Consider the following 15,029-nt stretch of genomic DNA (forward strand, 5'->3'; position numbering starts at 1 on the left):
ACACAATCATATATTCTATAAAACTGAGCAATATTCCCCCTTAAAGACTGTCATCATCATCATCATCATGTCTAACTGCATTGTTCCACAGTTACACTGATCTCCCCTGGTAAAATCGTCAAAGGAACAGTGTCACCATTGCTTAAAATGTATGGAAAGAGTGTTTCAGTGAAGGTGTGTGTGAAGGTGTGTATGCATGTGTCAGTATCAGGATCAGAGAATGACAGCTTCCCCTTGTTCCAGTCCAGCTGGACTCTGATCCTTTGAGGTGCCTGCTTCAATGAAACAGTGGTTTTCCTTAGTGAGGAGCCTGCTGTATAGATCCCTTCTTCTAACCTTATTCTATAGTGTTCACCCTTTCCTTTTCCCTTCCTTGTGTACGACTCTGCAAACAAACCCACATCCCAGTTTGCATCATAATTGTCCCCGACCTGAACGTCCCAGCTGTGAGTCCCTGAGTTAAAGCCCTCGGAACCAGCAACGCAACAACACATGGAAAACCTCTCCGGGTTGTCAGGAGGAAGCTGCCTTGCGTCTCCGAATATCACGGCGGTCAGATCTTCAGATAGGATGAGGTTTGTTTCCGCAGTGTTGGGGTCCAGGATGACGGGAGTGTAGGAGACGATGTCCTTCATCTTGTTCCAGACTCTGAAGGTCAGGTTTCCCAGGTGTTTGGCTTCGTGTATCAGTGGTCCCGAGACCAGATGTGGGTCCTGCAGTGTGAACTGGAGTCTTTCCATTGTGGTCTTGTAGTTCTGCAGGAATGAGATGTGTTCAGCTCTCAGATCCTCCTCTATGTCTCTGATGTTGTTTGAAAGGGTTAATATGTCTCTGTTCAGACCCTCAATCTTTGCCATCACCATTTGACTCTTCTGCTGCCCTTCCTCCCTCAGTGCAGTGATCCTAGCCTCCTCTTCCTCTTGTAGAAACTGATGAAGCTTCTTAAACTGTTTCTTAATCTGTATCTCTGTGTACCGGACCTGGGCCTTAATGTATATTGCTGTTCTTTCACTTTTCTTTTTAACGTCACCTAAGACCTCCAGTTTGTCCTGTAAAGGCGTCAGTGATTTCTGGACCTCCTCCTTGTGATCCAGAGCAGCTTCATCGATGGGTCTGAAACTGTGGTTGTTGTGTTCTTCAGAATATCGACACCCAACACACACTGGCTGTTGACATTCCAGACAGAACAGTTTGAGTTGCGCATGCAGACCGCAGATATCCTCATACCCCGATGAAGTCCTCTTACGTTTTGAAGCTCTCTGTCTCGTGAAGGCCTCACACAGGTTCCTCAGAGCCAGATTCCGGGGTAGACGATCTGTTGAATGTATTTCCTTACAAACTGGACATTCCTGTGTTCTCTTCTGTCTCCACCATTGCTGCAAACAAGCTGTACAGAAGCTGTGGCTACATGACAGGAGAACGGGATCTTTAAAGATGTCACGACACACAGAACAGGAAAAATCCTCTTCTGAAAAAGACGACGTGGCGGCCATTTAGTCTCTGAGTGAAGCTACAAGCAACCAATACAGGAATTCAGTCAGTGGTGGTAACACCTCCTCTAGAATGTTCCCTGAAGTTTACTTTCACTGTGAATCGTGGTTGTTGGTAAAGTTCATTCAGCTGACAGAGTCACCAGCAGGTTCCAGTGGTCTGGGTCAGTATTCCCTCCTGTAGCTGTGCAAAGACAATCTGTCCTCCTCACTGGAAGTTGTGTTTGATCTGAAGCTCAATATTATCGTGTCAGATGAGTCTAGCAGCTAGGGGGCGGAGCTTTGACACACCACCACAGACCTGTACACACACACAAAAGAATGTTATTGAGATGAAACACCGTGAAAGTCAACACTGGCCCTTAAAGTATCTGTAAAGACCTCAGCCGTTATGATACATCTGAATTTAGAACTATCCCTAAACCTAACCTATAAAACTACGGCCATCCGAGGCCACACTTTGGGAAAAGAGGGAGACTCGTACAAGATCAAACCATGGAGACAAGATGGAGCCATGTAGAAAGACTAAACCACATAGTAGTTGGAGACATCTTCTTCATAATTCAAATAAGTTTACATTTCTAATTTGAAAAAGTAAGAGCAGAGTGGGGTTTTGTAATGTTATACATTGGCAAAATGTGCTTTGAACACATGAGTCAAATTAGTCATATTCTGAGGATCTTTGGTGCACAAACTGGACCTGCACATAAAGCAGTCTAGTGGTCAGGAGGGATGATATAATTCCCATGATGCAACCAAACACTCTCATCTCGACCGCATTGTGAGCTTGTAGATCTATTTTCAAAAGATTTACATTTGAAAACTTCTGCCCAATGACTATGTTTTCTTTTGGTGCTTTAAGTACATTTTAAGCTTTTGTACTTTTACTCCAGTAAATGTTGAATTACGGACTACTTGTAACAGTGTATTTCTATATTGCAGTATTGATACTAAAGTAAAACATATACTATGTAAAGTAAAACCACTGCAGATATTTGTCTCTCACTCACACATGTGTGCATAGTACATTGTTCCACAGAGCCTACTGTTAAACACAACAATACATAAGATAATATAATACAAATAATACTGGATGTAAGCAAGTAAAGATTACATCCTTAATTACATAATTCACGCAAGGCCTCCTGGGACACTGGAAACTGTGCTGTTTTACATTTCTGACTAATAAAGCATCGATCAAACAAAGCTTAAGTTAATGTAGCCTACAGAAACCTACTTAGGCAACTATATTTTTTATCAGAAATGGGGAGAAGGCAGAAGGCATGCATTCTTACCTGTTATAACTTGGCTTCTCACAACAGAAGGTCTGATAGTTGAACTGAAATGATAGCTGCTTGGTGGTGGTGGTCATAGCGGTCACTCCATGGTGTGCAGGTATGCGTGTGTCTGTGGTGGACTGACTCAGCACTGGCAGGAGATGCAGCAGGAGGGCGGTAATGGCCAGTATATATACACATACTGTATGTAGGCCAGTGTGTTGTCTTTGTCCAGAGAAACACCTCCTCCCACCTCCATACACTTTCTCACACCTCTCCCCCAGTTTAGAGAACAGTCAATTCACAACAGTCATTGGTCTATTTCAATGTGAAAGGCTTGACAGGCCATCATCACACAACATGAAACATGTAGTGGTGTGACTGTGAATTAAACTAAAGTTTGTATTGAAATTTGAAACAACATGAAACATAATTAGTGGTGTGTGAATGAAACTATAAGTTTTTATTGAAACAACATGAAACATAAAAATGATTATATAGCTGGTGTGTGAATGAAACTAAAGTGATATTGAAACATGAAACATATAGGTGGTGTGAATAAAACTAAAGTTTTCATCTAAACACATGTGTTTGTTGTACGTCATTATGAGCTTGCACCATGCATGTCACCCTTTTTTATTTTTCAAATGTCTGGAACAAAAAATGTAAACCACCGCTCATCTGCCAATAGACTTAGGTGAGGTGCTAGATCAGTCAAAGGTTTAGATATTAAAAAAGGCTCTGCACACTCAAATCTGTGCAAAATCTGACCTTCTTCAGGCATAATCAACCGTTGAGATAGGACAGAATATATAGGTTAATCACTTGATTGGTAAAAGTGTCCACACCTGTGTCAAAATAGCGATACAGGAAAACACTGCGAAAACATTACAATTATTTACAAACAGAGAAAATACAATACAATGCAGCAGGCACATAGCCATCATAAAGCAAGGAGCAAATGTAATCTTTTGTTATTTGTTTATATTACAACATTCATGTCAAAATCCTCATTTAAACCTAAACTTTCTATGGTGGATCCAGTAGTATAAACTCCTGTCGACATCACCCTCTGTCCTCTGAAGAGTAATATGCTCTATGCTCTGGAGGCTAATTTGCCTTGTTTAAGGGGGCCAGAATAGTCTGTTTTGGTTGTGGTAATATGTTGTCTCTATAACCAATTTGTCCCGTAGATTTGGTCCTCTTTTATAAACAAACAGAGGCGGATCCTTAAAATGTTGGATGAGCCGACATTTCATGACTGTGCTCCCGAGGAAGTGGTGACACAGTCTGTCTCAAATGTCTGGAACAGAAACATCATGGCAAATTATTTTCTTACATTCTAGATTCACAACGGCCAAAGTGTGCCTTACTCAACGATAGTAAAATACCTAGCATTATTAATATTATTATAGTCCTTTGTAACACTAGGCTAGTAGCCTAACTGGACAGATAGAGTATGTTTAATAATGCTCTATTGATAAGTACAAAGCATAATGCACAGACTGGACACTGTATATTCATGGAGCTGAGACCAGACAGCTTGTTTCTGTGAAAAGAGTGTCATTTTAAACACTACATTTTTCAGGAATCGACCAAACACATGCACATGCGCGCGCACACACACACACACACACACAAACACACACGCACACACACACACACACACACACACACACACACACACACACAATTCAATTCAAAGCCAAGGGCTTTATTGGCATGAGAAAACATACGTTTACATTGCCAAAGCACACACAAACATTTTGCCCAGTCTAGCTGCTGAAAGACGGAGGCGTGAAAATAGAAACAATGGACATCAGATACATTGGCTCTGTGGCCATGCTATGTTAATGACCACTTATTTCAATTCAAATGTAGCCTGGGTAGGCTAATTCAAATGAGCTTTATTCACTCATTTGCAAGTCGTCAACACCGGTTTTAGTGAAATAGTGAAATAGACCTATCAGCCGGTGTTGATGAACCACTAACAGTTTAGCCTCGGAAGCCCAGACGTTTTTATTTCCATGGAGAAAATAAAATCTGGGACAGCTGAGTCCACTTCAATTCGACATATATAGCAAACGTCGATCACTCTCTGCTGATTTCTGATCGTATGCACCTTTGTTAAATGAATGCACACACGCACACACACACACACACACACACACACACACACACACACACACACACACACACACACACACACTCCTCTCTCTCTCTTTCACTCTAATTAATTAGTCTCATGTCGCGCAGCTGCGTCTAGATTCTCCCGGCGGATCCTGCCGGGAGCTGCCTGCCTCTGCCTATGCCATAGAAAGCATAGGTGGACCCCAGGCTACTAACAATTAGACTCTAACTCTAACGAGTGTCCACCGTGAGAATGGGAGGTCGGGGTTCGATCCCCGGCTGGATCGTATCAAACACCTGGGAGACCTGACCTTCAGAGTCTGGAAGAAGATGAAGGACATGTCTCCTATACACTGCTGTCATTCTGGACCCCAACACTACACCCTGCCTGATGATCTGACCAGCGTGAGTGATGGAGAATCATGGCAGGAACTTCCTGCCAACCCAGAGAGGTTCGACCGCTATGGCTTTGTCATGGTGGTTCCAAGGGCTTTAACCTTTAACCTTTAACCTATGTCCTGATGGTTCCGAGGGCTTTAACTCACAGCTGGGATGTTGAGGTTGGAGTGGAAATAAAACGTCTGGGTTTCCGAGAGACAACATAACACAGGCTGGATGCTGGGTGTACCGTGTGTTAGCAGGGTCTTACGAGAGGAAAGGAACCCGACCTCCCATTCTCAAGGCGGACACTCTAACAGTTCGACTCTAACTAACAGACAGACGGACGGACGGACGGACGGATGGACGGACGGGCGGACGGACAGACAGAGAACTCCACAGGCATAAAAGGGAAACAGGCAGACAGACGGGTACACTGCATATAGTCTCAGCTACATGCGCTCCCAACAGGCTTTGGCCCAGAGTATATGTATCAGGTCGCCACCATTCCCCGATACTTCCTCCCAGAGCCATAATTATGGAACTCCATATTTGGCTAAGAGTGATGTCTTAATGTGAAGACACAAAGCAGAGCTGTTTAAAAGCATGCCCACCCCTGTCCATCACTCACACTGAGACAAAGCCCTGACGGAGTTACATCCAATGCCACACCCTTTACCAGAGAACCGTCCGCAGCAGGTCCCCTATTTGACCGAGGGCTGTCGACGATGGGACACAGAAAGGCCAAGAGGAAGCCAGCGCCCAAGAAGAAACTGATGGGTCTGGACACCAAGTTCACCTGCCCGTTCTGTAACTACTGCAATTCCTGTGAAGTCAGAATGGAAAGGACTCAGAATATGGGAATTATAACATGCACCGTTTGCTTGGAGGAGTACCAAACACCTATACATTATCTGTCAGAGCCAGTGGATGTTTTCAGCGAGTGGATAGATGCCTGTGAACAGGCCAACACGTAGCCATATTTGCATGTGCCTGTTTAAATTGACCTCAGAGATCCTCTGAACCCCTCGCCCCTGGGATTTATGCCGTGGAGAAGAAGGTGTCAGAAGATAAGGACCTCCCAGAGATTGGCCTTCAAGTACTGACTGGCACAGAAGAGACCATGTGGGCTTCCACACAGCTCCAGAGTCTTCTGACTGGCACAGAAGAGAAGAAGATATGGACTTCCACACAGCTCTAGAGAATGGAAGAGAGGAATACTGATCCATATTCTGCCGTTATTAGACCCTTGTCTCGCATAGCCAGACTGTCAGTGTCTGTCGGGTGATGTTTTGATTCTGTGTGAGCTAGAAGTGTTTGGTATAATGTGATCTATCCAGGTGATGGTGGTAAGCTTTGGCCAAATATGACTGACGGCGGACTTGATGAAGAGGAAGAAGACAAAACAAATTGTGGCAGAATTGATGAAGACCAAAGAAAATAAAATGAATTGTGTGACTTAATGCCAGACTTGATGAAGACGATAAATTAAATGAATGACTTAATGGCAGACTTGATGAAGACGAACAAAGATGTAATGGAGACTTCACTATAGTTTCAGTTTCCGATGTTGAAGACAGCTGTAGACTTTCTGGTTTCAAGAAAATAATAATAATTTGATATTATGATATGGTTTGATTTATGAAAGAATATACAGTAGACTTAATGACAGACTAGACAAAGACAAAGACGACAAACGAGTTGTGCGACTGAATGGCGGACTTGATGAAGGCAAAATAACAAGACGAGTGAGTTGTGCGACGGAATCACGGAATTGATGAAGATAAAAGAAGACAAACGAGTTGTGCGACTGAATGGCATAATTGATGAAGGAAAAATGATTGTGCGACGGAACGGAATGGATGGCAGCATCGATGAGAACTCGCCTTAGCTCCAATCTCTAATGAAGACTATATAAACAGACCTATATGACTGTTTGAATCCAATCTCAAATGAAGACTTACAGACTTACGACTGAATGTAACACTAAGAGTCTTGGTTTCTCTCTACAGTACATTTCCGATATAAAATAAAATAAAATATAAGTTCTGCAAAAACAAGAACAAAAAAGACAGTTTTTTTTACAACCTTTTTCATGTGCATCACATATCGTAGATCGTTGTTGTCGAGTAGAAACCTTGTATCTCCATATTTAAACTTTTTTTTCCCATAAATTAATGTCATACTATACAATACAGTCTCACGCAAAAGTAGCAAAAATCTATACGCACACAATGCGTCAGTATGTGAAGTGTGAGTTTGTAGATCTGCAGATTTTGTTATTTTTGAAGTGCAGACCTGAGGAACAAGACAAATGAGCGACGACCAAGGCTATTTTACAGTAGCTTTGCATATTTTATTCTTTTTTTTTTAAAATTGTTTGGACTGGATGTAATTTGGATCTACAATTTGGATATACAAGCTCAAGCTCTACAAGCATATGTGCGTTTGCATATAGGCATACATGTGCGCAAGTGCCTTCTCGCTGGAGCACCCTTGAGGAATGATGCACAACCGCGACATGCAGAGTCGTGCAGGGCCAGATTTACACACAATAGCTCACCCATTAGCTCCTCATTGGAGCCAATGGGTGATTGGTGGGGAGCGCGCCCACATATGCATGCAGGTGACAAGGTCTTGAAAGGTGACAAGGGAACGTAGTTTGGCGCCACTTAAGTGTCCCGGTTTAGGGGATGCCTACACTCTGTGTAGTTCTTAGACAGGGCTAATATAGCCATGTATTCTGATGACACCCCTTTGTATGTCTGATACTAATGTGGAAGACCTGTCTGTAGCTCCCAACAAGGGTGGTGAACAATATAGGATGGTCCTGAACCTCTTGCGTTATTTCAGACTTTTCGACTTAGGAAATACTTAAGATAATAATTGATTGCCTGAGTCCTGTGGTGGGAGTTCTGGCCTGGTTTTGGTGAATATTAAGTCGTTCCGGTCATTGTGGTGGGCACTATAGGGTCTGGGGGCCATGCATTCAACATTCTTTGTATTGAGTTGTGCTTGAAATGGACTAATTCTGCAAACTGTTAATTAACACTTCGGTAACACTTGCTATATGCATCCCATGTTTATAATGCATTATGAACACAGTTATAAGACATTATAATCTTCTCATAACCATGTATAATTATATTTATAAGCGCTCATAAATACTTTATAACCTTAATCATAACACATTATAACCTTAATCATAACACATTATGAACTTTATTATAATGACTTATAATATCAAGTATTATAATACTTCATAACTTGCTATGTAATTCCATGTTTATAACGGATTATAAAAAAGACAATATCATTTTCTCAAACATTTATAATAAATTATTATAAATGTTAAATTATTACATTAAAATCGATCTGCCCAAAACATTGTGTTTGGTTTATTGTCATGATTTGTCACAAGAAGTCAAGAGTTGCCTTTCTCCTGCGTCTTTAAATAAATAAAAAAGTCTATAGGGAAAATGAACGGGGAATTACTTCCTGGACCCTCGTCGGGGGCGGTACTGCATGCGATGCTCTATATTGCAAAAAACAGAGCCAGATAGCTGAGAGAGTTGCGCCATTGAGGGGTCGGAAAGCAGCGCTCGAGCGCTGTTCATGCAGCCCTGGAGTGTGACAAGTCACAAGCTGCAGTATGAAATACAGTGTTTTCAACGAGGGCTGCGCAAATATCAGAACTAGGCATGCGTGCAACATGACAACTGTGACAAATGACAACTAACGTCTATGTAATGTTCATGTTGTACTATTACTACAACATGATCTAAAATAAAGGAATTTAAGATCATTAAAGTTGGGAGGGAGGGCTGTTGCCTGAGTCCAGTGCATTAGAGCCGCCATTGGACTGGCCCCATGAAGTGAACGGAGTTGTCGTAACTCTGTCGTATTTCAATGGCTCTGGCAAAGACAACGGACCTTAGCAACGGACCAGTTGCAGTGACGTAATAATGTGTGTAGCTATAGGCTACTGCTGGTTGGCGAGTCGTCGACTGTGTGTTCTATCCTAGTGTGAAGTGAACCATAGAGTCTTCAGCCTGTCTTCTTCTACCAAACTTCTACCGGCAGATGTGTGCGTGCGTGATGCAGGCTGACGGCGCGTCTTCCTCCTCGGGCTTCGGCCGGACCGTGTGCGTGGTGACGGGGGCGTCGCGCGGCTTCGGCCGCACGGTGGCCAGGGACGTGTCCCCGTTGCTCGGACCGGGCTCCGTGCTGCTGCTGGCGGCCCGCAGCGGCGCGGACCTGCGCTCTCTGCGGGAGGAGCTGGTGAGCGTCAGCCGCGGGTCCGCTGGTGGAGGAGACGAGGGCGGTCTGTGTGTGGAGTGCGTGGCGGCGGACCTCGGGCTGCAGGACGGCGTGGACAGCGTGGTCAAGGCGGTGAGACAGCACGCTGCTGCTGGAGGACACTTTGATCAGCTGCTTTTGGTCAACAATGCAGGTGTGATGAAAGAATATATACCGTCCTTATAATAATAAGTCAAATGCTTCACTTCCTTGAAAGTTAGTAGGCTATTTGGCAGACCCAAGACCCATGCAGGCTCTCACAGATGGGGGTGCTGCAGAGGGACTGGACAAAATGCAACAACAATAATAATGGTATTGTCATAATATATATATATATTTCTTTTATATTATTGCATTTTTGTCCACAGTTTAACTGTATTATTAATTATCATGCGCAGAAATAATAATCATAATATAAATGTATTTCTGCACCTATATTCAGTTAACATGTTTACAGTGATTCAAAGCCTATACCACCAGACACCAACAACACTCAATAACAATGTCATATAGGTTTAAAGATTGCATGTGGTGCCTCAAACAAACTTTAAATATCAATTTGCTGTTGCTGTCGATGTTCTCTGACTGAAACCATAGCTACTGTATAAGAAGGAAGGATCACCTTTACTGAAGCTGGTCATTCTTATTCTATATAAATATAATAATAACCTCAGCATAATAACATAATAACACGTCAATAAAATGAGCTAATGCAGGGTTATAAGCAGCTCCAAACATATCTATTTCAAACTAGGCTACTTACTGTCCAGCAATTTGTTCTTAGATTTATGTTTGCCAGAAAAATCATCATCATTTGTCTAGAACATAACAGTAATTCTGCAATGTCTTCATACAGTATGTGTCTCTATCATATTGTCTTGGTCTGACCAATAGATGAAATAATACGATTTACATAATTTCACAATTCTTAAAAGTATGGATGAACAAATAAATGAACGAGTAGAAAGGAATATTTGCAGATAAGACAAGTCTATTATCTCTTCTGCACTGTAATTGTATGTTTTATTATAATTTTGTTTCATTGTATTGAATTGCTTTGTTTATGCTGCAGGCCATGACAATCAGTTGCATCACGACAATCATGTGTTATCTGCACTTTGAGCCGTGCTCCAATATCCTGTAGCCAAATACATGACTGCTCTAGTAGCATCTGGGGTTCGCAAAGCTTTTAACTCGAGACCCAAAACTGTTAATCTCTCCCCGGGGCCCAAACTGCTAAAAATACGTTTATATTTTTATTTGAAGTGACACTATGTAACTTTCCTCTTCTACCCCGGATTCTAACCTGTTTTCCTGCACAAGTGCTGACATTTTCCTTACCATTGAGCTAATAGAGTCTACTTGCCAGCCCGAGGACATTGAATAAAGTAAGTAAAGTAAAGTTATTTGTTTACCCAGGGAAGTGGACTAAGCCAAGGACTTGTTTACACTACAGCCCTGTCAGCCACACCCTGCTCATAGAACATTTCATGGTAGGGGTTCAATGCCTTGCTCAAGGGCACTTCAGCGGTGGTCATTTTAACGTGCCGGACCGGGGATGCAAACTGGCGACCTTCCGGTATCAAGACCGCTCCGCTAACCGTTCGGCCACCGCTGCCCCTTGGGGCAAAATTTGCGTCAGATCCTGTGTCTAGGTGAGATGCGACATGATCTAAATCTCTCAATTGAAGAGCGGGGAGGCTATATACAACCACCCCAAGTGTATAGTTGCATTGTATTAACCAGTGTACTCTATACAGATTGTATAAACTATATCGTATTAGCATATACTCTACTATACAGATTGTATACGTTATATTGTATCAACATTTCCTACCATGCAGATTTATCATAACATGCATGTAACCTCATTCCCACTTGTATCTAACCTCATTCCCACTTTTATCTCCATCTCACCAGGAGATGGAGATAAAATGCAGAAAGAAAAATGCAGAAAGTGTGTAACTGGAATTAGATGTGCTACTGTACGCTTCGGATGTTAGAATGCAATTTTCAAGTGAAGCTCTGAATAAACTAACTATGATTGATGCACCATGACTACATATAATAACTAGAACTGCACTCTGTCGAGTGCATAGGCTACTTGCTTGTTGCTATTAGCAAAGTTAAAAGGTAAAACTATAGGCAAAAAAGGGGTATTATGATTAGGTATAGGGAATGCAAGTCTGACTTCTTTGCCCTGGGGATGCGGGGGGGGGGGGGGGTAGGGTCTTGCAGGTGGTGATCAGTATCTTGAAATCTATTCTGGGATGTGATCCCTGGATCGGTTCATGAATGAATTACTAGTGTATGGTGGATGCTATTGGATTATTATTACATGATTATTTGTTATGATCATGCATGTTTGAAATAAAAATGACAATTTTGGATATAACTGTCCAGGCACATACCACATATAGGCGCATGCCTGACAGTGTGTCGCAGGCTCGAGTCCCGGTCCCGACGGCCTTTGCTGCATGTCATTCCCAGTCTCTCTCTCCCTGTTTCATGTCTCTCTTCACTGTGTCCTATATCAATAAAGGCAGAAAAGCCCCAAAAATATCTTAAAAAAAGAAAAGAAACCTGCAGCACATATTGAATAGTGCTGGTCCTTGTGTGGGGACGTGTCCCAGTAACATGTGTTTCTCTCCTATAGCCTCTCTAGGGGACATGTTAACATAATGTCTCTCTAAGGGTTAGACTGTTAGAGGTTGTGGAGATATGGACATTGGGCTCCATCTTGCGCCACCCTTATCCCTAAACTTATTTGCCATTTATTACTATTTTGATAGTTCAACTAGCCGATCTACATGTTGTGAGCTTGTAGATCAGCTATTTTGAAAATGTTGGCGCAAGATATAGCCCATAATGTTTGTGTCCTAGCTTCTCTAGCGGACAGATCCCGCTATGCCTGGAGATTCACGGACATGTTAATATGTTATTAAATAATAATGATCATGTCATTTCAGCCTCTCTGGGGGACGTGTCCCGTTATGCCAGGAGCTTCACGGACATGAAGGACGTGGACTCATATCTGTCACTAAACATCAGCTCTGCTCTGTGTCTGACCGCCGCTGTTCTGCAGGTGAGATGTATTCAAATTATATGAAATTATAGTTTTTTTTTACTGTAATAATAACTGCTGGCAAGATATTTACACTAGTTAAAATGATGATTTGATATGATTTTTGTTATGATGATATGATTTTTGTTATGTTGTTAGTTTTAGTTGTAACTATAGGCGTCAGAGTCTGGGGGTTCGACTCCACCACGGTGAATCAGGCTTTGTCGAGCGTCTATATATGAACCCTATAGACTAGAGCCTCGCAGTCCCTCCCCCTTTCAGAACAACGAGTGGCCCAGGAAATGAATCGCAATGCATTTTGACCATAGGCATTTCTTAAATTATTTATTTAAAGACCTTTTAAGCGTCGTACGAAGCCAACTCTTGTCGTGACAAATCATGACAACACACACAATATTTTGGACCAAACAAATAATTACAAAGAAGAAAAACAAAAGTGTTGTAACCTGCCGTTTTTTTCTACTTTCTAATTCTTTGTTTGGTCCAAAATATTGTGTGTGTTGTCATGATTTGTCACGACAAGAGTTGGCTTCGTACGACGCTTAAAAGGTCTTTAAATTAATAATTTAAGAAATGCCTATGGTCAAAATGCATTGCGATTCATTTCCTGGGCCACTCGTTGTTCTGAAAGGGGGAGGGACTGCGACGCTCTATTGGCCCTTGTTTTGGGGGAGGGGAGCCAGGGAGGGCAGGGAGTGTGATAATTGTCACTGTACGTACTTCTACGGGCTGGGGAGCGGAGCCTGTGAGTGTTGGGCGAGAGAAGTAGGACAGAGGCCCTCCTTACTGACTGGCAGGTAATAAAATAAATGGGAACAACTACTGGAAAGGCATGCTTTTCAAGATGGCGTCCACCAAGGCTGCCGGGAGCTATGCAAACAGGCCACTAGGGGATGAGCCCAAGTCGTTTGCGAAGGTTATTGGTCATCGAAAACCTTATGCCCATATCTAACAAAAATTTAAAACTTGATAATAATATTGTATTATTAACTATATTAACAGGCCTTTCCAAAGCGTGCAGGGCTGAAGCGTACTGTGGTCAACATTTCTTCTCTGGCTGCGGTGAAGCCAATCCCATCTTGGGTCCTGTACTGCAGCGGTAAGGCTGCCAGGGACATGATGTTCAGGGTGCTGGCTGAGGAGGAGCCTGACATCAGAGTGCTCAACTACGCCCCGGGTGAGTCAATGCTAACCCTATGAACTAGGGCTCTTAAACAGGGGGTCCGGTACCCTTAGGGGGTCCTCAGAGTTACTACAGGGGGGGCCGCCAAATCTTTGTGTGATAGAAACCTATTTTTACCTCTTGAACTCTAGCCGACTAGCCCTGGTCGCTGGTCCAGTGCGAAAGCTTCTGCTGCATATAAAAATGTTGTATTCGATGAATCCACTAATTGTAAATTTGTAATTCCCTTTTTTTTTACGTGTTCCAATATGTGTAACAACATCTTCTACTTCTGAGAAATGAATGCAAATGAACGGTGCTGGGACGGTGCATACGCATCAAAAGTGCTGGGACGGTGCATACGCGTCCCGGGCGAAACTAGTACTTGCGCACTCTGCTTGCGCAAGTAATACTAATAACAACAATAAAAATAATAAAAATTATGATGATTATGTTGTCCTCAGGTCCTCTAGAAACCTCCATGCTGGCAGAAGCCAGGTCCAACACAGCAGATGCCAGTATGAAGCAGTCCCTCTTGGAGATGTTCTCCCAGGGTCAGGTCCTCACATGCGAGACCTCCTGCTCCAAGCTGTTGCAGGTTCTGCTGAGAGATGAGTTCACAAACGGAGTACACCTGGACTTCTATGACATCTAGGAAATGGGACGTCTGGAACGCTGCTTCTATGACCTCCAGTATGAGGCCATTGTTACATATATGGGTCCCTCAATCGACACTGAAACCCCCTCAGTGACCCATCTCCATTATGATTGGTCCTCTCTAATGCTCATTATAAGATGGAACCAGTTCTGTCTGCTCACTCTGTCTCACAGGAGGGCTGTGGACGGTTCAGAAACCTGCCTACCAGTGACATCATCGGTCAGGTTTGGTCATTTTGTTTATACTGTATTATGTTAAATGACTATTAGTGAGGACCAATTATATGAAGATAATACACTGTAATGTTACAATGAGTATTTGTGAGCACCAATTATGTGAACATGTGTGAAGTGATCCTTTAATTCAACTCTGAGAGTGTACAAATGGAACCAAATGGACCTGTTAAGAGTCCATTTGGTTTCATTTGTACACTCTCAGAGTTAAAGACCTGTAAGACTGCTGGGGGTCCCCAGACCACATGTTGTGAAGCAGCTTGATTGGTTGCTTCCTTAAAGGATTAGTTCAGATTTTTGGACTTAAAGTAGGAATG

General features: G+C 42.7%; 3 protein-coding genes across 3 annotated transcripts; 2 read left to right on the top strand and 1 right to left on the bottom strand.

The window, feature by feature from the left end:
- Positions 1-71: 71 nt before the first annotated feature.
- Positions 72-1,493, bottom strand: LOC308316899 (E3 ubiquitin-protein ligase TRIM39-like; the record flags this gene model as incomplete). The annotated part of the gene is made up of 1 exon (XM_080765685.1): positions 72-1,493. The coding sequence occupies one exon, from the start codon at positions 1,491-1,493 to the stop codon at positions 72-74; it is 1,422 nt and encodes a 473-aa protein (XP_080621811.1).
- A 4,510-nt stretch (positions 1,494-6,003) lies between these two features.
- On the top strand, positions 6,004-6,252 carry LOC308316900 (transcription elongation factor 1 homolog; the record flags this gene model as incomplete). The annotated part of the gene is made up of 1 exon (XM_080765686.1): positions 6,004-6,252. The coding sequence occupies one exon, from the start codon at positions 6,004-6,006 to the stop codon at positions 6,250-6,252; it is 249 nt and encodes an 82-aa protein (XP_080621812.1).
- A 3,020-nt stretch (positions 6,253-9,272) lies between these two features.
- LOC308316632 (sepiapterin reductase-like) lies at positions 9,273-14,862 on the top strand. The gene is made up of 4 exons (XM_080765327.1): positions 9,273-9,728; positions 12,544-12,659; positions 13,662-13,836; positions 14,286-14,862. The coding sequence occupies exons 1-4, from the start codon at positions 9,359-9,361 to the stop codon at positions 14,474-14,476; spliced, it is 852 nt and encodes a 283-aa protein (XP_080621453.1). The 5' UTR covers positions 9,273-9,358; the 3' UTR covers positions 14,477-14,862.
- Positions 14,863-15,029: the final 167 nt, after the last annotated feature.

The sequence above is a fragment of the Protomyctophum bolini genome, assembly GCF_963924005.1.
Source record: "Protomyctophum bolini genome assembly, chromosome: 6".
NCBI classification, from domain to species: Eukaryota; Metazoa; Chordata; class Actinopteri; order Myctophiformes; family Myctophidae; genus Protomyctophum; species Protomyctophum bolini.

Coding starts and splice junctions, on each gene's coding strand:
- LOC308316632 (XM_080765327.1), top strand. CDS start 9,359: ATGTGTGCGTGCGTGATGCAGGCTGACGGCGCGTCTTCCTCCTCGGGC. Junction 9,729..12,543: donor GCTTTTGGTCAACAATGCAG/GTGTGATGAAAG, acceptor ATGTCATTTCAG/CCTCTCTGGGGGACGTGTCC. Junction 12,660..13,661: donor TGACCGCCGCTGTTCTGCAG/GTGAGATGTATT, acceptor CTATATTAACAG/GCCTTTCCAAAGCGTGCAGG.